The following is a 26,979-nucleotide window of genomic DNA, read 5'->3' on the forward strand; positions in this document are numbered from 1 at the left end:
ATAAATTTCATCAAGAGTAAATTATTGCTGTAAAAAATTCAGTTTTCTTATCTATTGAGGGCACTTAAACTTATCCTTTTAATCAAATAGTGAATAGGATAAAAAACTATTCCAATACAAGTACATGTACATTAATCATAAAATAATAAACATCTAAGAATAGAAAAAAAATGACACAGACTTTTTAACATTACAGGGCTAATTTTACATAGTACAGGCTACAGCTCCATTTGTTGGAAGAAATAATTTCAAGTATTGCATAAGCATTAAAGATACATACATTTGCTTGATGAAAAATCATTTTGTAATTGTGGCCCTTTGGTCATAGTATGCAGTAAAAACATCAACGATTTCATATTTTCAGCTTTAAACAATATCTTCCAAGGTGGTCCACTACTTATTGGAGTATAAATGGTTATGGACTCATGGTTTGATGCATAAGTAGGTCAAGAGAGATATTAATTACCAATTTTACTGTAAATCATTTTTTTTTTTTTAGATAAAGTTAAGACATTTTGTATGTGGCATTTTGTAAATGTCCGTATGAACTGTGGTTCGCCCTCAACATATATAGTTATCACTTAGCATTGTCTAGTAGCACTATACGAAAGTTCTATATATCATGCCGCTAGAGTCAAAAATAGACTGTGTGACTGATGAACAAGGGTAAATCTATATGTTTATACCTAATGTCAATCATGAGAGAAGTTTTCTTGTAAATTTGATCATCAGTAAATCCGACTTACCATCACTAGGTGAGAGCTGTAACATCAGAGATTCTACAAGATTTTGACAAACATGTTGTAGAAAAAGCATCGTTTCTCTCCTAATTGCTAGAGCCTGTTAAGATAAAACATACATGGGAAAATAAAAACAATTATGCTTTTAAAATCTATCATGGTTCAAATAAAAATGTATAGAATTTTCTAATTTTTAAAAATGATTGAACAACATTTATATATCATTTTTATCAAGTCAAATATATATTTTTATAATATAACCAGTTTCAAAAAACTTTCATATATTTGATTTTCTTCCTTGTTTTTTGGTTAAATGCCGCTGAAACACAATAGAGGTCATTTTGGTGACTTTCTAGCTTATTTATATCAAAAGACATCAGATGCTTTTCTGAATTATTTCAGGCACAAAAGTGGGCACACAGAGTTGGAACACCCCAACATTCTGTAAGCTAGCTGGATAGTTAACCTCACATAAAAGAGTTTACCAACCTTATGAAAATAATCTACTGCCTCGATTGCTTCCCCTTTTAAAGCTAACACAATGCCTATAGCAGAGTAGGTGGAGGGACTCTGAGGGTCTAAGATCCGAGCCTGCTGGTGATATTCTAATGCTTCATCAAGTTTTCTGTTAAAAATATATATTCAAATTATTTCACTTTGTGTGAAAATGGGTAATTTTTTTATTGATTTTGTTTTTAAAGGAATAGGAATGGATGGAATGATGTCTGTCTAATATAAATATTCATCATTGAAAAAGAGGTACCATGACAGTTTTTTTGTTGACATCAACCATTTAAGTGAGAAATTCGTGTTTTAAGACACTATTTTTTACTTGAGAAATAAGTTCATGGGCGCCGCCATTTTGGCGTTCTGTCATTCCCGAGCGAGACAGACGAGACGAGATTGTGACGTGTTTTTACCCACTTCCGGTAAAGGTGTACACGCTGTACAACTGAAATATATCTTGACGAAGAACTTAATTAATCTTATTGCGTACATTATTTATTATTTATTTGAAAACATCATATGGAACTGAATTGCTTTTAATTTTTAATTGAAGACGCCGCGGCATTAATTATCATTTAATTTTGTCCGATTTTCAAACTTGCTGATTGAATCCCACCACATGATTTAAGCAATGACTGCCTACTTTTCAAAGATAAACCATCAATTTAATTTGGGGTACTTTGAGAAGAACTTCTTCAAATTGACGATATATCCTTTTATTGGTACTTAATTTTCGCTAGACAAGCTGTATCTGAATAGGGTACATCGCCGGTCATGTATCTTTTTCTCAGCGTAAATTATCAACTAAATCCAATATGCAGAATAATTTCCGAGGACCGCGATTTTACGACATTGACGCTAAAAATAAAATTTGGCGGCAGGAAAATCGCCCAACCAAATCGTATGAAAAACAAAACTGTTCCGTTCGGTTAATTAGGCACCCAGTCAAACGTACCAACAGCAACAGGTTGCCCATTGGGCCATAATTTTCCCTATTAATCACGCATTAATCTTAGGGTTTATCCACAGCGCGCTAGTCACAAATCAAATATTTTACATAATCGGTCTATATATGTAATAATTATGTATATAAAGATCTTTATATACATATATAGACCGATTATGTAAAATATTTGATTATGTGACTAGCGCCTGTGGGTTTATCCAGTTCCCTATAGCTTTTTTCCACGTTATCTACTTACCACCCAACAGATGCGCATTTTCTACTACCGTAAATTTAATCCAATAAAAAAAAAAAAACATAAATCTTACTTAATATTCAAAATGATTATTGGTAACTGAAAAAATGTGTTGCTATTGTATGAAATGCTGTAATTTACAGTATAAACTTGACTCCCCCTAAGGTCATTCAGTTCACTGATGGAGCCGTAAAAAAATGTCTATTTCGTCATTAGAATATTTGACAAGGGTGATTAACCAATCAGGAAAAACATTGTCTGCATGATCAAAAGGTCTGTCGGCACAGAGGAACATACAAAGGAGCAAATAAAAACCGTTAGTACACAGTGTGACAGGAACATTTGGTGCAAATTAGGAACAATTAAAATGGATAATGCACAGTATTGGTCATAAGTAGTAAGAACCAGCAAATTGTGTGAATAAATTATGCAAATGAGATTTTTGAGCAGCCAATAAAAATTTTTGCCCTCCAAATTTTGGGTAAAATTAAAATGTAAAAAAAAACCACAACAATATGACAGACATTTTAAACCCAATTTTCTTTTTTAAAGATTCTTATATTTTGAAATGTTCATCAAATTTCTAACATATTTACACCCTTTTTAATTTTTAAAGTCAGAATCAAAAAGGGAAAAAATTTAAATTTTCAAATTTTTATTTAAAGGGTACGTTTTTGTAGGATTTTAATAAAATGATAATTTTTGCCGTTTTAATAATTAAAAGCAAATTTTTCGTGGTGGTTTTTTTTATTTAATTGCCAAATTTTTTGATTTTGAAACTTTGTTTTAAAAAATAAAAATTTTTATTTATTAACTCTGTGAAAATTGTTTAATTTCATAAAGATGAGATTTTAATAACATAGCATTTTTTGGAGTAACGGGCATCACTGGCCTGAAGTGGTGCGACCGGTAGACGTTGATTTTTTTTTTTGTTTCTTTATTTTTTTTATTTTTTTTATTTTTTTGATATTGTTACGTATTTTGAACAAGAAAAAAATTGCCTCTACACCTCCTGTGAAAATCAAATTGGCTGCGTCAATACTTTACTATGTAAATATTTCGCTTCGATTCAACTAGATTTATCATAAAAATCTAAAGATGTGGGGAAATGACATCACGCGCACGAGGTTTTTATATGGCCAATACACAAACATGGCCGCGCCTACTGATTTGTAGAAATCGGCGATTTAGCGATTAAAATTTCGTTATCATTCGTTTAATATTATTATTTGGCGGCAGAAAATTTGCAGATTTATTATTTATAGTATTCGTTTTCTGAAATCAAGTTTTTATTCTAACCTTGTTTTTCCCTTTAAGGCTGTGAGATTTTTGTACTACATCACAGTTAAACAATACTGAACTTGGAAAATGTGTGCCATAAATTGTCTTAACTGGGAAGTTTGTGTGACAAACCTCGATATGAAATCCTTGAGTTTTTATGAAATCCTTCAAGTTTTTAACTTGATTGTAACCAAGCTATATTCATACTAGATTATATACACATGAAAATAGTTCACACAAAACCAGTATCTTTGTGACAACAAAGTAAGAGCATATGGATTGAACATCTTACCCTGAGTTTTCTACATGTGTGTCCAAGATTGTTCAGTAAGGGCTCCCATTTCTCTGGTACACTTGTTTGTTTTTCACACACCTGAATTCTCCTCAATGCATCCTTGAAATATGTTTCTGCCTTCATCCACCTTTAATGTAAAAATGCACATGTATTATTCTTTCATATATATAAAACTTATGCAGGTTAAGTTTTGTTTTCTGTTTTAAATGACTCCATATAATACTGTAAAGGAAAGTTTTCATTCCAGGAGAAAGACCTAAGGTGCACCATCATGCTTTCTTTCACAATCTGTCACCCAAGTAAAACCTTCAACCTTCTGTAAGCTAGCTTGATAACTTTCTGTCACCTGAGTAGAACCTACGACCTTCTTTAAGCTAGCTAGATAATTTCCTGTTACTGGATGAGAACCTACGACCTTCTGTAAGCTAGATTCAAGATTGATAACTTCCTGTTATCTAAGTAGAACCACTAGGTGTAAGCTGGGTGGACAGTTTCCTCCAAGCAAAGAATCATTGGCATGATTCAAATCCACAGTGACAAGGTCTAAGTATTTGTTAGTCAGCAACTTTTAACTGTTCAGCATCAGAAGTAAACCAACTACTTAACATCCTTACATAAAATGATTCAATATTTGTGAAGGCATTCTTCTGCATGGGGACTCTAACTAAAAGTGACTATACTGATCTTCCACATTGGCCCCCTGTTACATATGACAGCTTTATGATAGTGTTTTGTATATCTACATGATACATTCCTCCTGATGCAAGTTGGTGTTTTAGTTACTTATTTAGCTGAATAATTTTGTCTCCATAGCAATGTCAATAATCTCTAGCTTAAGGTGACAACAGACACTTTCCGTGGTACTCACATAAATGTCATTTAAACCAATTTATTTTAGTAATAATTGTTATTTATTTAATCTTTGTGCATTAAATGTCGTTGATCAACATAAAAAATAACATATTTGAAAAAAATGCCTTTGTAAATGATTGATTTTTAATAAAAATCCTAAAATTTTAAATCGTCATATCAAAGTCATTTTTTTTTTTTTTTGTCATCAAAACTTTTGGAAAATAAACATACTTTTATATATATCTGGGGAACCCGTGTCTCAAATTTTTTTCTATCTTTTCTCAAAAAATATTACGTAACGTCAAACATTTTATGCGACTTTTTTCACCATACATATTACGTAATTAAAGATAATTAAGTCGCTGATTGAGCAAACAAAAATCCCTGACACGGTCCCTCCGTAAATAAATTCCCTTTCATGTGCTTTAAACCGCATGTTAATTGCTTGATTATTAAAAAAGTTATGCCGATTCAAAGTTAGTCCGACCCGCATCAACGAAGTGTCATAAATCGGCTGTTCTCTCTTCGGACCCTACGTTTCACGCTAAATAATTGCATAATACACAAATATCGCACCAGAGAGGGTCACAAGTTGCGCTAACATACTCTAACAACATTTTATGACCCAGTGACATCTGACCAATTAAAAAGTTGCTGATTAATATCAGTTTTATAACAGAAATTTCTTCAAATCTTAAACGTGATTACTGTCGGTCGCACATGTCACGTGACTTTCGGTAAAATTTGAGGCACTCGGTGGGGGGGAAATGGAACGTATTTGCGCACCGCTAGCGGGGTATTTATTGTTTCACTTTTGAAGTTTATTATTATTATATCATCAGCATTATTATTATATTATACCAGTGTCACTCTGTCTGTGTATTCGTGTATGAAATTCCGTTAAAATATAAATTAAAATAACAAAAAACTGAGCTTCTGATGGTCTTTTAAAGTCCATGGTAAATGTAAAAATAAAAACGAGATATTATATATTTCTTCCTCCAAATTGAAATAAATGCTTGACATATTATAATAGAAATAAAAGTATCACTCGATCATTATGATCTGACCTTTATGACTTCTTTTATCATGAAAATCATCTATGCACGGCATAGATATCCAGTTTCTACTGGGATATACAATAAATTCCATACTTTGTCCCAGGTTTATTAGTACTGTGTTCGATTTACTGGCGAACAATTTATTCAGAGCATTCACCGATAATATATATTTATATCTTTTTTTATTGATTCATGAGAAATGATCATCCTTAAACAATCTAAAATGGTTTAGAAATTTTTCAGGGACACCTTACCACAAGTCATATAGGCGTTCACATAAAAAAATGTTGTCTGTTTTTGTTGTTGTTTTACTTGACATTGTTAGAAAACGAGGTTGAATGTAAAGCAAGCCGATGAATCCGTACAAAAGTTCCATTATAAACTCAATGTAATATCTATCAGATTAACGGGACAGACAAATTATTTTCACACATTATGGATTTAGCAATTATTTAAAAATCAACCGTGGGTCGTGCATTTGCCGCTAAGCCTTCAATTATTTATATTTCATACATTATGTTACTACATTGGCCGACAATTCTTTTTTTATAAAAATGCTTAAATAAAAGGTAGACGATATTCATAAAAGATGTACGGTAGTACGATACATAAATACGAGATATGGACCATAGGACGGGTGAACCGGATAATGGAACACCGATTTTTCCCTCATTGAGCCTCAACAAGGGGGGCGAGCGTTATCGATAAATTGACAGGTTACGCGAATAGCAATAAAAATGGTACAGGTACGCCGTTTTAAAACGTTAAAACTAATATTTTTTGGACCTAACTGCTTCAAAATTAAATCACGAATTGGTTCAGAAAAGGTTTATAAATCTACTAAGCAAAGAATCTCTATTTTAGGTATTTTTCAGTAATAATTGACTCCGTTGTCACCTTAACTAAATGGACTTGTCTGGAGTCATCAATTTTGGCAAAATATTCAAATCTAGTACTTACTGAATACAGTATAGACCATAATAAAATGTCACTATTTTGTAAAAGTATTTATAGTAGCAACCTGAGTACACTAAAATGACTGAACAACTAAGTCAACAAGTACCCCTGACATAGACTTCACAAATATTCACTTACTCTTTCATTTTGAAAAGGCTATCACACCCATCTCATGAAGAACAAATGGATCATCTGGTGCTATACTAAGAGCTTGCCGGAAGAATCTCTCTGCTAACTTAGGATTGTTTGTTAGTCCATATTCTAGGCCAATATAAAGTGCTGGCAAGTGACATCTGTGAAAATAATTCAGTTGCTTAATATACTATAAACGACCAATAAACAAGACTATTGTGATTCTTTACTTTATTTTTCATTTTATGAACATGTTTGATTTTTCTTCACCATCTAAGAAATTGTTCAAGTATACAAAATTTGTTTTATTTCAATTTCCCAAAGGATCCTGAACTGCTCTTTGAAGATGAGAACAAGTTAGCTATAGGCGGAGCCATTCGGTAATATGTTGGTTGCCATAATTCAAAGCGGGGCGTATTTGTACACGGCAAAGCTGGGGAGCCACATTTGAATTTGTCAAAATATTTTGTAAATGGAGTATAACAGCGATAATCTTATTGTTTATTTTGCCTGTTGCGTTGTTTATATTGACTCTGAAGTTTAAAATTGACCATCATCATGAAGAATTATATCTTCTGTGTCAATGGACCAAAGGATTATGTGAAAATATTGGAAATGGAATAAAATACATGGTGATGGTAGGTGTGCAGATTTTTTTCCAGCGAACATTTTTATCTTGTGTATTATTATAGACGTTGAAATATGAATTTTTTTCAAAACGGCTTATATTAAGTTTTTTTTATATATAATATATGATCAGTACATGTGCTTGGATTTAAAAAATATACATTTTATTTGGATTTTAAAGGTGCTTTGAGCTCCACACCCCGAGTGTCTGTGTATTTTTAGTCCAAAAGAAATTTAGAAAATTACAGGCAGGCAGTTACCTAACAAGGGCTCCTGAATTTAGTACATATACACAAGTAACACAACTATATTTATTGTTTTGTAGACTGTTAATTTCAAACATGAATCTCTTGAAATCATCAACCAATAATATAGAAAAGAGTGCCTATAACTAAATCTCCATAGTGAAGAGCAAAAATAATTACCACAAATCTAAATCCAATGAAACCTAATGTTTTGTCTATACAGCTAACAAGGCATCATAAACTCTTGACCTCCTGCACTTCTTAAATGTACTGGTACAGATTCCACTGTTGGAACTACCCATTATCAAATCTGGGGATATCAAGATGGAAATTTGAAGACGGTCAGCCAACAGTATAAAGCCTGGTCAGACAGCATGAACCTGGCTCTATACTGTTGTCAATAGCTGATCATTTTAAGTTTATATATATTTCTTCCCCTTATACAAAGAACATTACTACAGTTTCAAATTCAAAGCATAGTGAATTAAAAGGGATAAAGGTAAATAAGTCAATAAAGACATGAACATACCCTTTCATGAGTTGAGCTGCTGTAAAGTATGCTGCCATGGCCTGATCATGTTCATTTCCAGTAGCGAAGGAATGGCCAAACGCCAACCAGGCCGGCCCATATGTTCTTTCTAATGTAGTAGCTTTACTGTAATAAAATAGAACTTTTTAAAGAGTATACTGGGATCACAAACATTTAACTCACCCAGTGTGATTTGTTCTAGTAAATCCATCAGAGAAAAATACAAGTAGTCCTCCAACAATGTTCCTTACATAATAGTTTAAACATATTTATTTTAGCTTCAATGAGATGAAAACTGATTCAGCTTATATCTATGTGCCCCTCTAGGTTATGGAGGCATTATAAATTGTTTTATTTACTCCCCATTTGATATGGCATCACATTTTGATAATGGAAAGTTTACCAAGTTTGAAATGAATACCTTTGAAATGGACCTTAACAAAAAAGTAATAGCGTCACAATTTTCTGCAAAAGTCTACCTTATGTTTTTACCTGAGATATCTACGTGCAGCCTCTTTCTGGTCTATAAGGAAATAGTAACAACCTACAGCAAACCATGAAACCTGCAAAAATTTCATAGACATTGGAACATTTTTTCTGACTGTTTTGCTCCACTTTATATATAACTGCTTAAAACAAAATTCAAGGTTATTTAGATATTTTTCATATTCTTTTGATTTCTTTTTCTTTTTCATTTTACTTAACTTGTTAACTTCTTTCTATTTTCATTTTTTCATTTTACTTAACTTAACACCAAGTAGCTTTTGATCTAATATTGGAAATGGAATAAAATACATGGTGATTTTGACGGTAGGTGTGCGGATTTTTAACTGCCAAGGGAAAACTGTGACTTTCTGTACACTTGCTTCAATAAAAGAACTTAAGTCACTGCAGGGACTCAACCCAAAAAGGTGAGCAGAAGTGATTCAAAGCACCAAACTTTAACAACCAAGCCAAACGAGATCAAAATTATTTTCTGTAGTTTCACTCTATTACTGTGACTTGTTTGTTTGTAAGCCTGTTTTTAAGCCAACTTAACCACCTTTCCAGGGTAACTAACAAGTAATTACCAATTTCTCTACAAAAAACTGACAACAAATCCCATGTGCTTTTGAGAAAGCAATAAGAGGTATATGACCATTAGACTCAATGTCCGAGATCAATTATCATGAAAATAAATTTCACATCAAAATAGAAAAGCCAACCTTGCAAGTATTTTTGCTGGCTGGCCTCCCCTCTTACAATTACAAATGTATTAAACAAGATTTACACTAACAAATGAAGATGTGTAAACATTATTCAAGTTGAATTCATGTGAATAAGTGTTTTACATGAAAAAAGTACTTACTGGCTTGTTAGGGTACAGATCAACTAATTTATGGGCAAGATAAAATAAACCTGTAAGAGAGAAAACAATGAAATGACAATAAAACAATTCTTAACTCAAGAAATACTAGTAAATAAGTAACTTTTCTGTTCAGATGTGCAAGGATTAATGGTTACATTTTAATATATGACCAACAAAACTCGATGTACATACAATATACCAGTATACTAATATATAAAATTTTACAACTGCTTCATAAAAGCACTTCAATTTTTTATGATGAAATCAAAATTCACAAAATTGTTTAAACTTTTCAGATGTGAATATGGGAAAGCTTTAATATCCTTATATAAATTTCAGATAAACAGAGTAGTCTGTCAAATGAAATAGAAATAATCATATTTTGACTTAAGAAATCACACCTATTCCCTAGACTGTAAAAGAAAAGGTCACACAGGATTTATCAGAAATATATATTTTTGTAAAATTCCTTAATAGAATCATGAAGATACAATTATAATGATACATACTATTAGATTTCTTTAATTCTACCATCACTGCTATATGAAGTGGTAAACATGTACTATTGTATGGATCTGTATTCAATATTCTAAAAATAGAGAAAACAAACATGAAACATGATAGATAAGTCTTGGCTAAATAAATCAAAATGCTACAGTGCATCTCACATAATTTGACATTCAAGCTTTGATTTTTGTTTGTTTGTCTCTAAAGTAGATTTTAACACATTATTGTCTAATGTTATGAAGAATCCTAGTCTTAATGATGTAAAGTTTCATTTCATGTAGAAACAAAAATGATAATGTGTAAGTTAGTTACTGTTATGGATAATCACAAATGATATATGTTGTTTTAAGGGAAACACAAGTCCTTGTTGAACAATAAATCACTTACTTGGTAGTTAATTTATAACATTCTCTAAAATCACAGTTGTAGTAATGTCTCTCTGCCAAGTTACATATAATATCTAAATTATCACTGAGCACTTCTAAACTTTCTGGTACTTTAGCTTCTTGTGGTCTGTCATACTGAAATAGATTCAAATATATCATAATTGTCATTCTTAAATAATATACCTAAATATTTGTAATTCCTAAAACTATGTTACAAAATGTGTTTGAAAAAAAACCACAAAAAATAGTATTTGTTAAAAACAAAGTTATTATAAATGTGAAATGTCCAGAACTTTGAAAATCATGGCATTGAAGGTGAATGCCAAATCTGGGTAAAGATCACATTTTAATTTTCAAAGTTCTTGCCCAGTGATTATGCTATATCTAATTATGAAAGTTGTTGCATGAATAATGATGATGACGTAGCTAGGTAAGGAGGCATGGGTGGACTGATAGACAGGACAAATACAATAAGAGCAAGAAATCACATACCTTTTTCAGTTTATTTTCATACAGAAATTTAACAAGTTCCTCCTCCTCGCTGGGACACTGCAAGCTAAATGGTAGACTGTCTATCAACTCTCTCTCTACAATATATTAATTTAACAATATTGTAATAGATGCAAATTTTCATATTTATTCTTTGTTGTACAATGTTCTATACATAGGTGAAAGTTTGCTGGGGGTCCAGGGGGCTGCAAGGTATATTTTGTTTTGTTTACACTAACAAACATAATGACAATGTTATGGTCAAACTATGACTCCCCATCTTTATCTGGTCTTACTCTTAAAACACACATCTGCTTAGGTTGATGATTTTTTTAAAAGGTATTCAAGTCATTAGTGACAATAAGAGAAACATAAAATTTGCAAAATCAAACATCAACATTAAAATAAAATCTTATTGGAATTGCACTTTGTAAAAGAACTACTCATTTTATTTGAAAAGGTGTGAAAATAAAAATACATTACATTAATTTCAAGTTAATTAAGAAACTGTTTTAAAAACCAATTTATATGATTGGCTGAATTTAAATTCAAAATGAAACAATGAAAGTGTAGAGACAGCAGACAGGTGTCTACCAAAGTTACTAAGTTTACATAACTGTACCATCATCGTACCTTCTTGTGAAGATAACATATGGTGGTTTACGAGAAGGTCGAAGGCTTCATAACAATACACGTCCTGCCGTAGAGCTTCTTTAAAACATTCCATAGCTAGTGTCCTGTTATCCATCGCCTCATATATCTGACCTCGTAACACATTCATAGAACACTCCATCTAAATAATGAATAATGTTATTAATTATTATTACCCCTCACTTTTTCTGTAATGTTAATTTCCCATAGGCCAATAGCAGATATTCTTACTGTTAATGCAAGTGTACCACTGTTCACATGACAAACAAATTTGTAACAGTACTTGTTCATAGTAAAAATCTGGAGAAAAAAACTATCAAAACATTGTTCCTATGAAGTCTTTGTTCGGGGTGATATGATAAATAACACATAGGTATGTGAGTAACAGCAAAAATATCATCCCTCGTAAAAACATCTCAGGTAACAGTATTTTCCTTGGAATAATAATTTTACTGTTATTCACAAATCTATGTCATACTGTGTTATTTATATTATAACATATACAGTTTTTTTGTACTGTTAATCTCTCAAGAAAATTTCAATTGAACAGTTATATTCCTTTTTCGATCTATAACTAATATGTAAAATGCTGCTGGCTGCCTGACTATAGATGGGAAGCGGTGACCTAGAGGTTAAGGTGTCTGCATATCAACCCAGAGATCAGGGGTTCGAGCCCTACTTGGGTCATGACCATGTTTCTTCATATGACACCAGTACTGGCTGGTTCCTGGAAGCAGACTCAAAAGTGATTTATATAAGTTGCAAAAACTTGTTTGGCAATCAAGCTTACATAAATACATTGTATGTTTAAAGACCATAGATGGAAATATTCCGCTCTAGGAAAACTCTTCAGCTGAAACTCAACAGAGCCCAGTTCCAGCCTTAAACAGTTACCTTCAAGTAAGATATTTAGATCTATACCAGCAATACAATTCTTATACTCTTCACATATCAATATGATAAAAGAAAATCAACATAGATTATACTAACATTTTTGTTAGTTGAAGTATCTGGTTCTGATATACTCTGGTTGACATTGAATGACATTTTCTTGTTGATAGGCTGTATAGAACAAGGTTCAACAAAATCTAATATAGCCAGTGCTTCTTGATACTCCTTACATTCATACTGTAATAAACAACAACAATAATCATATAAACATTGATATAAAATAGTATACCAGAAGTCAGTCATTATTAAATCTTTTAATTATATTAAATTTAATTTAGTTAAATTTCTATTAAATATTCATTTATATACAATCAATTCCAAATTGCCTCTCCCAACTATCTAACATATCCAACTATTTAACCAACTATATGCATCTCCCCACTATCTAATGCTAGATTAACCCAATGTACTGTACTGTGCATTTAGGTGTCCTTTTTGTGTATGGGCAATATCACCCCTCTATGAAGTGAGATTCTGACCAACATAAATATCTCAGTACATTTATTTAGCTTTGGCATGCCAAAATATTTTTACTAAATCATAATGCTAGATATAGTTAGCTCTTTGAAAAAAAACAAAGTCTCCTATTTAGACAAGAAATTCACTGTCACATAATGTTAAAAACATGTGTTGTATTTATTATAACTATAAACAATATTTAGAATGATTTAAAATACTATATGTTATTTTGGTTTTGGAGTGATATATGTGGATATATTACCTGTCAAGATTTATATCACCCGAGCCGTTAGGCGAGGGTGATATTTTATCTTGGCAGGTAATATATCCACATATATCACTCCAAACCCAAAATAATAATTTTATTACCCTTCCCGTGCCGACCTAAGACGATTTTATCATAAATCATTGCTACTTCAAATGAAACGTCGAAATAAGATTCCCTTTAGGATACCCCTTCACCATAACATGACGTCACATAAATACATGACGTATTTTCTTTCGAACATAACGGATGTAAACAAGAGAAAAGGAGTAGTCTGTTGAACGCACTTTTTTGGAATTAATATCAAGCTTTCACAAGGTCATATTTGCTTCCTATACTGACGAGAATATGTATCATTACTCTATTTTGGTAAATATTTATCATTTGACAGTTTAAAAGTGCTTATAAATCGGAATTTATATCGCGTAAAATCAAACCGTACGCGCATCGCACGGCGCATGTTGTTTACAACGTGGGGTACCAATCGGGGAAATTTAATATGTATATTACCCGTCTGGCTCGGTAATATCAATTTCTTTTGGGTGATCAATATCCAATCAAAAAGGCAGAAAAAATCTGGAAGGGTAATAATACATTATAGTTCAGCTATTATAATTCTTATTTATCAAGAGATAATATCTGTGGTGGTTATGAAATAAATATTCCAAAAATACTCAAATTCTTTTTCCCTGAAAATAGACAAGAGTTGAGACAGACACATACTGTTTAATTATGACAATATTATATGATATATGTGAAAACAAGTTCAATACTTACATGGCATTTAGCTGCTAAATATCTACAGCACATATGGTTCTATAAAATATACACATATAATATTGATATGTTTTATATATATACATATATCATTTACAGTGATAGAAGATACAAATATTAAATTTTCTTTCCAAAGGAATAAACAGTACATGTATATTTCATAAAAATGTCCATATTTTTCATATCTTATATCATCAGAAAGTATCAATATACATGTAGCGGGGCTTCAGATGAAACAAAAAACAAAAACACTTTGCCATACTTTAGCTCCACAGGGCACCAGGTGAGCTAAAATGAATAGCCAAGTAAAAATAAAAGTAATAAATAGAGCATATTTAGTTTGTTGATCATGATATACATGTACACTATATCCCACATAAATATCTGAGAAACCAGCAATATTTTTTACACAATCATATTACAAGTGTAAATGTGGATAAAATATTTTCTCAATGTGATGATATCTTTACCATTCTCATGCGGAAAAACAATCTAATTTAAGATTATTGTCAACACTGTGGTGCAACTTTTTACAATTTAAGTAAAGTAATCATATCAAATCAAGAAATATGCTGGATAGAACAAAATTCAACAATCAATTCTCCTATCAATTTTACACAATCATAATAAATAATTTTTGTATTACTATCTATCCTGACATAACAAAAGTTGGGCACAGCTTTAGGCCATCCTTAAAAAAATGTTTGTTTGCAGTAACGCGACCGACTCACAAAATTTGCCCCTACTCAAAATTTTTTTTCATTGTCTGGATAAAAAAAAATTTTTTTGAATCAGAAAATTATGCCTTGTGCTTTGTTTTCATTCTTTAAAAGGTAAATAGAAGAAATAAAATGTAGGTCTTATTAAATTAGAATTCAGTTATCAATTTATTAATTGTTACCAGATTATCAAAGCATATATTATCCAGCATTTTGAAATTCCATGTTTATTTGGGAGTACAGTTCAATTAAAAAAAAAAAAAAAATCGACCTACCTACCCACCTTGAAAATTCTGGGTCGGGTTACTGCAAACAAACATTTTTTTAAGGATGGCCTTATCTGTCACAATGTGAGAGATATACTGTGAGTAATATGGATATTATTTCACAGAATGACAGATAAAACCCTTATTTCATTAACTAGCATAAAGTAAATACAGTTTTCACTTACTTTGTGCAATTTTCTATTTAGAATACATTTTGCAGCTCTGTGATATTGGCCAGTACTGTACAGGGTCTGGGCATACCAATACACATCCTCCACTGCACCTACATGTATAGCATTTTTAAGTAAACTTTATTACCAATTTATGCTTTATTAATTTTTTTTTAGAAAACTATTAAAAAATTTAAGATTTTTAACTACAAATGAAATGTATTTGACAGACTTAAAAAACTTTTTTTCTTTGGATTCAACATAAACTAAACAGACTGAATCATTGGAAAAAAGTTCCAAACATCTGATAATTTGATGGTCCAGGCACTGACTGAAACCTAGCTGAACTGAATGACACACAATTTTATCTCCCTTTAAAGTTTAAAGCATGAAAGCTGTTTACTATTCAGTCAGTACTTATTAAACTTTCCTTAAAAAATGATTAATGGTTTTGATTAGATTAACAATTTGATATTAGATATTTAGTGCTGAAAGAGTATATCATCTTCTTTTCCTACACAAATGTTTTTTTTTTTTTAAATTCTTATAATTTAAGGAAATATTTGCATTCAAAAAATTAGCAGTGTTATGATTAGAAAGAAATATTACCATTTGACAATGATACCAATTTGTCTGCCCAAAATGCTGCAGAATCATAGTGGTGCTGAAAGCAATAAGATTTAGATGTTATACATGTTAAAACTGTTATATGACTTGCTTGAATGAAATACAGTTCAAAACATCATATTAAACACGTATGTTTAGTATTAAAAGTTACTTTTAAGTAAAAAAAATACTTTAAGTATTTCATTAAATTAAAAAAATGTACCAATAACAGTAACACAAAAGGAAGAGCTGTATTCAGACTAAATGTGAACAAACGTATAGATTTTCCTTCAACCTAGTATCAGTCCATCATTATTTGTATTTAAGAGGTGCAAGTAGGATTTGTCAAGAAAATATTATACATTTGGGATTTTTTAAAACCTGATCTTGAAAAAAAGTGTTATTTTGAATATAATTAGTACTTTATTATCAGTGTCACTGTGTCACAGATTTGTATAGTTAAAATCAATCAATATATTATTATGTCACCACTATACACAGATTTGTAATGTAATGTAACTGCAGGTTAAATAGAATAAGGTTACCGATAATTTGATTAAATGCAACAGTTTGGTAAGATTCGGAGCAATTTGATGATTTTTTTCACTTTTTACACAAGTTTCAGTCATCATCAAAGATGAAACATCTATAGATCACTCTTCCATAAATCATTTAATGTCAAACCCCTCGCGGGACGTAGAGGGTAGACAGGACTCTAGACTAGTCATTACAGAGACAGCTATAAGATACAAGGGAACCAGTCCCTAGCTCTTATTGAAATGACCCCTGGAAGTTGTTTCTGTTACATGACTAGTTTATAGAACTGATACATGTACATGCAAGGATTAGCTGGATTTCTTACCAAAACACCTCTTTTTAGGTGGGAAACACTGAAAGTGTCTCTGAAAAATACCAAGGGTGTTAGGCCATCTTTAAAAAAATGTTTGTTTGCAGTAACCCGACCCAGAATTTTCAAGGTGGGTAGGTAGGTTGATTTTTTTTTTTTTAATGAACTGTACTCCCAAATAAACATGGAATTTCAAAATGCTGGACAATATATGCTTTGATAATCTGGTAACAATTAATAAATTGATAACTGAATTCTAATTTAGTAAGACCTACATTTTATTTCTTCTATTAACCTTTAAAAGAATGAAAACAAAGCACAAGGCATAATTTTCTGATTCAAAAAAAATAATTTTTTATCCAGACCATGAAAAATTTTGAGTAGGGTCAAATTTTGTGAGTCAGTCGCGTTACTGCAAACAAACATTTTTTTAAGGATGGCCTTACCCAGGATCGAACCTGGGACCTCAAGAGTGACAGCCAGTGGTCTTAATACCAACTGGGCTATCGCCCCACCTTCATATGGTTTAACATACCTCATAGAATACAAGAGCTGTCAGTAGGACAGCAACGCTCGACTATTCTTAGTGCTTGATAGTAAAAAAAATGCTTGATAGAGTTACCTCCTCCTGTTTACAGGTTGGGGTAATGATGGTGAACAAGTGTGCAAAGTTTCAAAGCCATATGTCAATGGACTTTGAAAATATTTGAACTATTACAAAAACTTTAACGTAAATTCTAAGTCGAAAAAGGGGCATAATTCTGTCAAAATGCTTGATAGAGATACCTCCTCCTGTCTACAGATTGGGGTCATGATGGTGAACAAGTGTGCAAAGTTTCAAAGCCATATGTCAATGGACTTTCAAAATATTTGAACTATTACAAAAACTTTAACATAAGTGGTTACGCCGACGCTCAGGTGACTACAATAGCTCTACTTATTCTTATCGAATAGTCGAGCTAAAAATTAACTTTATTTCCAATTATGGGCTGTTACAGGCATATAGACTTTAATCACATAATAATATTGTACAACATGTACAGAACTAAAAACATATAGATTTAAAACTTTAATATCTATAAATCTCTAGACTATGACTATCCATAAACAGGGCACTCATTTGGTCATTTTTGACGCCAAATATGTGTACCATTCCCCTCTCAAAATGATGAAAATCATATGTATTTTTCCCCTATCTCAGAAAAAAATCCCTCCAAATTCTAAAATAAATCAACTTAATATAATTTGTTTTATTTGTTAGTCTGCATTAAAAATATATACTAGCTATTGATTTCAATGGTAGGAAAATTACTAACTATTGAAAATAACTTTGTAATGAGTAAATGTGTTAAAAAAATACTAGGGATGTCATTAGGAGTCCGGATATCCGAACGTTCGGATCACGATTCGGTGTCCGAAGCCGATTTTCTGATCCGGATGTTCGTATAAAATATTTTAGAATATTGAGAAAATGTGATAAATACATGCGTTAAGATAATCATAGACATGGTGTTGACACCATATTGTATATTGTACCTTAGTTTGACAATACACATCAGAACAAAAAATCAATAATTACTATAATAATTACGAATGTTATTAATCAAATTTAACTTTTGTAAGATTCATGATGAATATTCTAAGTCCCGTGCGATTGTCATCGCAACGATGTTACATTTTTTGTGTCCAAATTTAAATATTTATTTAGGCTATTATTTTTATATATATTTCGGCTTACCGACCCGTCGACTCCTTATTTTGAGACAATGAAAAATCTGCAGAAATAAAATAATCAAATCAAGAAATGCACTTACGAATAATAATATGTTAATTATCACAGCTTTAATTGAAATTGAATAACTTTCTCTTTTAGTATTAATCAAACATGTGCATTGTTTTAAAAACAATTTTTTACACAGTTTTTTTTTCACTTAAGAACACTTAAAAATGTGTGTAATTCATATAAGTTTTGGCAACTCCTTTGATGATTCGAATAGAACAGCCAGGGCTAAATAATGGTAAACATCAAAGATTGGCAGATTCTTTTGAAAAGCCGGCTACATGCCTGTCAAAGGTCATCGTGAGTAAATTGTATGTGTGTTAACATTATATTGATTTTTACGGGTATTATTTTGTTTACACAAATGTGAGCGAGTCAGTGTTATTGTGTATTATAGCACTAACTGAGGAATTCAGACAATCGGCAGTGAATTTCATTTTAATTTCATTTGAAATCGTATATTTTTGAAATGGTATATTTATTGATAACAGTCGTATTCTATATGGAAGAAATAAAATCAATAACAGAAAAACTTTTGATATGTAACATTCAATTAAAAAGGAAGAAAAACGAAATACTACATTTGAAAAAGGTTGCAAAAAAATGGTTACGTCATATCAGACATCTAAAAATATAACAACGATCAGAACATCCGGATGTTTGATTCGGATATCTCATTATCTGGAAGGCCGTTTTGGCTCCAGATGACGTCCCTAAAAAATACACTAACTACATAATATTAATAACATGATTTTCCAAATTTTGCCTTAAAACAACGCAAAATTCCCCTTCCTTAGGGTATGAGTACCTGTCCCCAAAAGGTGTCTATATAATTTATGAAACCCTAGACCTGTAGATAGTGGATTTTTTTTTAAATTCTTTTTTGTATTTGGTATCTTATGGAAAGACTAAGAGTGTTGTATTATTTTTTCTGGGTTGTAGCAGGCGTCCAGGGGCAGGGTGGCCAAACAGTGATACTGCAACCTGTTCAATTTAGGACATAGGAAGGTCCTCACACATAAAGTCACACATAATTTTGTGTAAACCCCCGGCCCCAAGTGTCTTGTGATTTGAAAATTGCTTAGTTATCATTAAACATGTTAAATAATGTGCATGTGGTTAAAACCTTGTCTATGTATTCTTTAACACGCTCTCGTAAGCGGGTAAGGTTGAAAGTACACGGTGATTTTGTGTTTGAAAAACTTAGATTCTCATGTCTGTCTCCTTCGCCCGCCATATTTGTTTTCATTGAACTGTTACCCAATTAGAAGCTTTAGAAATGTTACGTGATCTTCAATTGGTCAACGTATTGGTTTCTATATCCACTACGTAGTTCTGGAAGAAAGCTGGGAACCAATGCGTGCTATTATTTGATAAGCCAAATTTGATGGTAATGTAACGATTCGCCACATTAACGATTCGTCACATAACGATTCGCCACAGAGTAATAACGATTCGCCACAGTTAAATAACGATTCGCCACATGTTGAAAATACAAACTTTTTCACACCTGTATTAAAACTGTCTATGAAACCTTCTTTCCATTTTATATTTCATTCGTAAATTACATGAATTAATGCTGAAAATTATACTAAAAACGGCTTTTATTGAATAAAAACACATTAAAACAAACATATTTTATTACCAAAATTACATAACACAGTGATTTGTTAGTGATAAAACCGGGATTTATTTTATTGAATAAAAACACATTAAAACAAACATACTGAATTTCTAAAATTACAAAACACATTGCACATTAGTTAACATTTGTTTATAATATACAACTTGGAAAATTATACTAAATACAGCTTTTATTGAATAAAAACACATGAAAACGAGCATATTTTACTACCAAAATTACAAAACACAATGTAAATTAGTCAACATTTGTTAATAATATAACCTGGAAAATTATACTAAATGCAGCTTTTATTGAATAAAACACATGAAAACGAACATATTTTATTACAAAAATTACAAAACTCATTGTTAACAATGACAAAGTGACAAAAAACTAGTAGGACTGTCCTGTTTAAGCTGTGTATGCTGGTGAATTTAAATCTTCTAAATTGGCTCAAATTAAATTGTGGAGATATTGTCAGAAAATAAAAGGAATATGTCGGCGTCAATTAAATATTCTACAATCCTAAGATAATTGGCTTGTTAAAATTAAAGGTGTGACAAATGTTTTATGCGTTCCTTAATCAATAATCGTTTACTAATTTTCATAATGAACGCATGTTTTTTTGGTTTTTTTTGCAATACCTGTTTTTTTTATATTTGGCATGTATATACATCAATAAAAATATTAATTGACATATATTACCGTGCATATCGAGTATCGCAGGAATGTGCAAATAAGTTAACGTAAAAGTAACGCCGAATCTGTGCAATGCTATTCCCCAAACTAATAACACGTGTACAGTAAGGAAATGAACCCAAACATTTGATTCTAAATCAAATTTAAGGAAATGAATTAGCCCATACGGCAACTACATTATACTTTAACTAGCATTACAATTTTTTTCTGGAATATGTTTACTTCTTTAAATCAAAGACAACCTGATTGCCGTTTTAAATTGAAGGTGACTTTTGTGTTTTCGTAAAATAAATATGTACATTTAAAACATTATGTTTTCATATTTTGTATGTAGGTCTAAGACATTTGTCAAACTGCACGTGTCGTTTAACGATAGAAGGAAGCTGGTAAATTTTTTTTAGCTACTTTTAATGAGATAACCGCCGTTGCTTCAGTGCTTCATTCACGAATTCGGCGTTACCTCGTAAAATGGCATCAATTACGTCTTTTCTGCTAAATTAAGTGTAATATGACAGGAATAGATTGGAAAATGTCTCAGGTACACCGAATATAAAAAAACATAATTAAGAGCACAGGAACCCGAAATTTTATCCAAAAACAAACAAACAAAAATAACGATTTAAAAAAAAATCCCGTATATATATACTATAAAAAGTTTTTGTAGTATATATATGCACGGATTTATATGTCATATAAACCCGTGATATATGGGATTTTTTTTAAATCACTATTTTTTGTTTTGGATAGAATTTTGGGTTCTTGTAAATAAAAGATTGTACGTATTGTTATCAAAATGCTTAAAATTGAAAATCTGCGCTGGGGCCATAACTTCACATTACTTATATTAATTTAGAAACATTATTATTGTCCTTGTCGAATTATTTAAAAAAAAAATGTTGATATAATTGAACTAGGACTAGTCAAACTAAGAAAATTATTGTTATAATCATACTGTGGCGAATCGTTATTTAACTGTGGCGAATCGTTATTTGACTGTGGCGAATCGTTATGTGGCGAATCGTTATTGTGGCGAATCGTTACTAATTCAATTTGATTGGCTAAAACAGCAAACAGGTTCATGGAAACGGAAGTAAATAAATATGGAGGATAGACGAAAAAACTGAATATTGTAAAATTATACATTTGGAGCCATAAAGAGTTACTGTAAGTATGTGTTCAGCTGACAAGCTAAATGACGCAAACCATTTATATACAATATCAGCGCTAAGGCCATGTTATGGCTGGGGTTCACATGCATGACATGATTTCTTTATCGTCTTGACATAGAGTCAGTGTACCCGGTTCCGCACAGGACCCGGTCCCGCACACTTTCCCATTTTTCATTTTTTCTTGAAAATTCAAATGAATTTATTCAGTTTTCATTTGTGTTTCACTGAACTGGCATGTTTCCAACAGGATATGACATAATCTGGGATCTTGCACCCCAGCCTCTCCCTAGACAGTGCAGACGAAAATGTAAATACATGTACATGGCTGTGTATGTCACACATGAAAACAACTTTTTCAGCAATTAAACCATGCTTATTTCTATTTTAATGTTGAGATCATTATAAAATATATATTTGAAAAGAAATGTATGTTTTTGTTATGGCAAATTTGCTGTTAGTTATGAAATATATGCACATGAATTAACTTCTCCCAACTACCAAAGTCAAGTCATTTCACCTTGATTCTTTTGTTTAAAATGATACCAAACTCTTAATCGAACAAATCATAACTAAACAGATGAAAAAAACTTCAATAACAATATTTTATGTCTGTCTTTACTACCTACGAGTGGTAAAAAGTATATTTCAATTGCTGTTACATGTTTTCTGTGTGCTACTATGCTTGGAAATAAATGTTTGTAAACTGTTGTAAGAATGTGCATTAAATTTATTTGAAGTCCTGACAATTTGCAAAAAAATATAACTTATCTGGACTTAGAGATGTTAAATAATTTATAACACATGTTTAAGATGTAAAATAACCTTTCAGTATAAAAATGGCCTTGTGTGCGGAACCGAGTCCACTTTTTATCATATTTGGCCCATTCCTGTTGCTTAAAATCAAGTGCGCCTAGAAGTATGACATACTTCAGATAGAAACGTTTTGGTCATCAGTTTTTATGGGCAAAGGATGTAATTTTCAAATTAATATCAATTATAAGAAGAATTTTTAACTATAAGATAATTTTCTTATTTTTACTTAAAAAAGTGTACTACTCCAGGTACACTGACTCTAGTGTTTTGATATTTGAAATATTTCTTGTTGAATTATTTACTTTAAATTAATCATAATGTATGTTTATCATGTATTTTTACATAATGTGGGATGTTTTATTTCATAAAATATGAGTAATTTATCACAGGTGGCATAGATCTACATGTGAACTTTTTCCAATGAATGAATGATCAAGTGGGACATTTTTCTTCTAAAAGAGCGAGATTTTAGAATATGCAATAAACAAAGAAGAAAGTTTGACATCAAACAGCTGTAGATTTTTTTAATTTGTGAAAATACTACTTATTTTATGAAAAATCTTTGAAAATATGACTGCAGAAAGTGGGAGTCTCCTAATATGTTGGAGAGTTTACATGTGGCCATAATTCGTTACCCTCTAACATTTTACAGTTTTTACAGGGTTCTGATAAATTATAACACTCGCCAGGTTAGTAATAATATCTGTCATTATGTTCTGGTTCAGATCGGAATATCTGTTCTTAGGGGACCAACCCATGGGGGAGTCCCTGAGGGACAGATAATAATTTCAGATACAAACCGCAGACATATGACAGATATTTTTTCTTGCATATCTTACCATAAACAATCATATTTTAATTTTTTTACCTTATTAAAACAATTTTATGTGGAAATTTATGGCATAACACCCGTAACTATTTTCTTACTACAGCATATGAAATTACAACTTCATTCATAGCAGCAAAATTATCTGCGACTCATCTGGCACCCCCATTCCGATGAAATTTCCAGCATGGGTAAAACTTACGGAAACACAAAATTGTATTCTTGACTGAATACTGGATTTTGTTTTGTAATGCATTGCATGTGTATATTTGACTATGAACTTAAATCTGTACATTGTGCTTCCTGTCTAAGATAATTTTAAGATCCGTTTTAGTAACCAGTTTTGTATTCAAGATATATATATTAGACTTTACAGGAATATTAGTCAACATATTAATTAAAGATAATCAATGCCGGGTAGTGACATTAAAATACAGTAAATTTCCATATATTTTAGCTTAAATATCAACCATGGAACAAGATCCAGATGTCTATGCTGAACAGGCCAAAAAACTTGTGGATGATGTTATTGAAACAGCTATAAAAAGACTTGAAACAAATTTATCTATAATGTCAGAGAAGGAAAAGACATTTGAATCTCTGAAATTTAGTGAGATTGTCAAGAGAATCAACTTTGAAAGAGAAGATGATTATGCATTGATAATATAGCCTGGTTATCTATTGGTGATTACTCTGTACAACTTGCAGAGAAGAATTGACGAGTTTTATACAGGTTAACTTACTTTTTTATTTTTCATGTTGTTTTGGAAATGAATTGTTAGAGAAGAGTAACATTTGTTTTTCTAAATGTCTGCATATTTATTTAAAAAAGTAAATTTAAACAGTAACAGTCAACAATGAAATAGCCGAATTAAAGCTCAAGACCAGCTGATTTATAAGATATTTTAGCTAAACAATTTACAGGAAGTAAAACTTCCATTCTAGTGTTAGTAAGTTTCCTTTATGATCCTGGTATTTCATTTTGCTTATGATATCTCTTACATATCACATGTATCACTTTACAGACATGGAAGTATGAAATAGCTGGTTATATTGTATTGATTATCTGGGTGAAGATGAGCATGAGTTTGACGTGCGACACAGATTCCTGTGTACGATGGAGTGTTCCTACTCGTAGAAAACCAATACCAAGGGCAATGCATGTGTTTACTTTACATTCCAAGTTTCAAAGATCAAACCAAAGGTATTTAAATCTTGAATGCTTTTTTTTTGCCTCTGAGATACAATCACGTACATACAAACTCATCAAACTCTGGCAGTGCCATAGAAATATCAAATGATTTGCAAAGAAATTTTTTTTATTAACCAGGTTTTAATATATTTCTTTTTTTTCAAGATAGTGTGAAGTGACTGGGCTTTTGTTGTTTTTTTTTGTTTTGTTTAATGACATAATGAACATAAATTGTATATGTACTAGTGTTGTATATTTATTTATTTTGTTTATTTGTATATTTACATGTATTTCAGTAACTGTACCTTTCTAGATTTTTGTCAAATGAGATCTAACAAAAATGTGCATTTAGATATGAATATTTTCAAGAATGAGATGTTTTGATCTGTACATATATTATTCCATGGCTTTTTTCAGCATGTCACTTAATTCTTGCATGTGCATCTACACGTGTAGCTTGAATAGAAATTTAAAATTATCTTACTTATAATTGTTTTACAAATTTTCAACAACCATATAAAGCTTTAAACCCATTTAACTTAGCACAGTGTATTCATATTAATTTTTAAACTTAACCTAACATGTGATACAAGAGTACCTTGAGGATATAGTCTATTCTACATTAATATAAAATTTCATGCATCATTATTATCATTTCAGTCTCATCCAGTTGAAGTATTTTATGTGTTTGAAACAAACAGATTAGTACACAGGTAAGAAAAATAAATTTTGAAATAAGTAAATGATGGACAATCAGTGTTTTATTAAAAGGGCTGGATTTAGAATGCAAAAAACCTTCACAGAAAATACTGAACACTCTAGCATACATGTAGCTTGTTGGCTCATTTTTTAAGAAAAGAAAAAACTTCAGCTTTATAGATGTTTTAAAGATAATTCTATGAAAAATCAAATTCATATATTTATGTTTTGTTTATTGTTAATTTGCAATTTGTTACATCATAATTCTTTGTGTATTTTGACATAATGATATTGATTTTGTTAAAGTGATGAATTCATTAATTAATATTTTTGTTATTTATATTTAATTTTAAAGGACCTGCTTAATTGCTCATTAGATGATATTTTGGTAATTTGGCCCATTAAGACACTTTACTTTACACTTAAATAAATCAGAATTAGAGACGGGTATGTATATTGTTAAAGGCTCATGAAAGTGCTACATGTTTATATTGTTTGAAAAAAAATGGCTAGAGTTTTTACCAAGTGTGTTGATTTATTGTGTGTGATCATGTATATTGATGTGAATTAACATAGAATAAACCATTTGCCCAGCAATTTTGTGTGATATTAGACCATAATATTATACAAGCAAAGATTTTTTCAATAGTATTAATATTGTTTTTGTTATGAATATAATGTTTCTGTTCAAGGAAAATTGGTTGCATCTGTTACTTCAAAGTGACTTAATTCATGCTCACGTAAGGAATAATTAAAAAATTTTTCTAACTTTATCATTATAAAGTTATTCATTAACCGACTTGACTTTGCGCACCAGTTTAGAACTATGTTGGCCTGTAAAACCCATGCAGGTCTGGTCAGATTCTTCTATGTGTTGTTGCAGAAAATTTTATTCCCAAAAACTTCCTTGGTTGTAAGGCTGCCAATTTTAAAACATTTTTGAAATTGAAATCTATTAACTTAAAATTGAATTAAAACAAGGAAACTTCACCCAAATCATTTTAACATTGTGGTAAGGTTTATTGAAATGAACTGTTTCTATTCTGAGATCAAATTTATTTACCCAATCAAATCAATCATAAATGACTGTTGGAGTGTTATAACTTGTGTTTGAGCATATGATTAGACTTCTTATGCTAGAAAAATATCCTTTTTGATATCAAATATGCTAGTTAACAATTTCTGCAGATTGACAATGGTGTTAATGTGTTCTGTGTTGCTTATATTTGCTATTTTGGACATTAATGTTTGAGCTTAAACTAACATTGTTGATATTCTTTTTTGGGGGGTCCTTGTTTTTAAATTTTTTTT

At 31.0% G+C, this 26,979-nt stretch overlaps 2 protein-coding genes and 1 pseudogene across 2 annotated transcripts; 1 reads left to right on the plus strand and 2 right to left on the minus strand.

Moving 5' to 3' along the window:
• Window positions 1-819: 819 nt before the first annotated feature.
• On the minus strand, window positions 820-4,320 carry LOC132734936 (cell division cycle protein 16 homolog; the record flags this gene model as incomplete). Its single annotated transcript, XM_060721825.1, has 3 exons — window positions 4,021-4,320; window positions 1,230-1,365; window positions 820-840 (listed from the first exon to the last, which is right to left on the minus strand). Coding segments are annotated over exons 1-3 (282 nt in total), but the record flags the coding sequence as incomplete, so codon positions are not given.
• A 2,714-nt stretch (window positions 4,321-7,034) lies between these two features.
• Window positions 7,035-19,931, minus strand: LOC132734947 (cell division cycle protein 16 homolog). Its single transcript, XM_060721837.1, has 13 exons — window positions 19,773-19,931; window positions 16,023-16,077; window positions 15,429-15,526; window positions 14,259-14,297; window positions 12,797-12,934; window positions 11,789-11,948; window positions 11,159-11,253; window positions 10,668-10,801; window positions 10,283-10,362; window positions 9,774-9,823; window positions 8,918-8,988; window positions 8,426-8,551; window positions 7,035-7,185 (listed from the first exon to the last, which is right to left on the minus strand). The coding sequence occupies exons 1-13, from the start codon at window positions 19,893-19,895 to the stop codon at window positions 7,035-7,037; spliced, it is 1,320 nt and encodes a 439-aa protein (XP_060577820.1). The 5' UTR covers window positions 19,896-19,931.
• A 2,086-nt stretch (window positions 19,932-22,017) lies between these two features.
• Window positions 22,018-25,686, plus strand: LOC132734898 (A-kinase anchor protein 14-like; annotated as a pseudogene).
• Window positions 25,687-26,979: the final 1,293 nt, after the last annotated feature.

The sequence above is a fragment of the Ruditapes philippinarum genome, unplaced genomic scaffold, assembly GCF_026571515.1.
Source record: "Ruditapes philippinarum isolate M1 unplaced genomic scaffold, ASM2657151v2 ctg3025_1_1_1_1, whole genome shotgun sequence".
Taxonomy (NCBI): domain Eukaryota; kingdom Metazoa; phylum Mollusca; class Bivalvia; order Venerida; family Veneridae; genus Ruditapes; species Ruditapes philippinarum.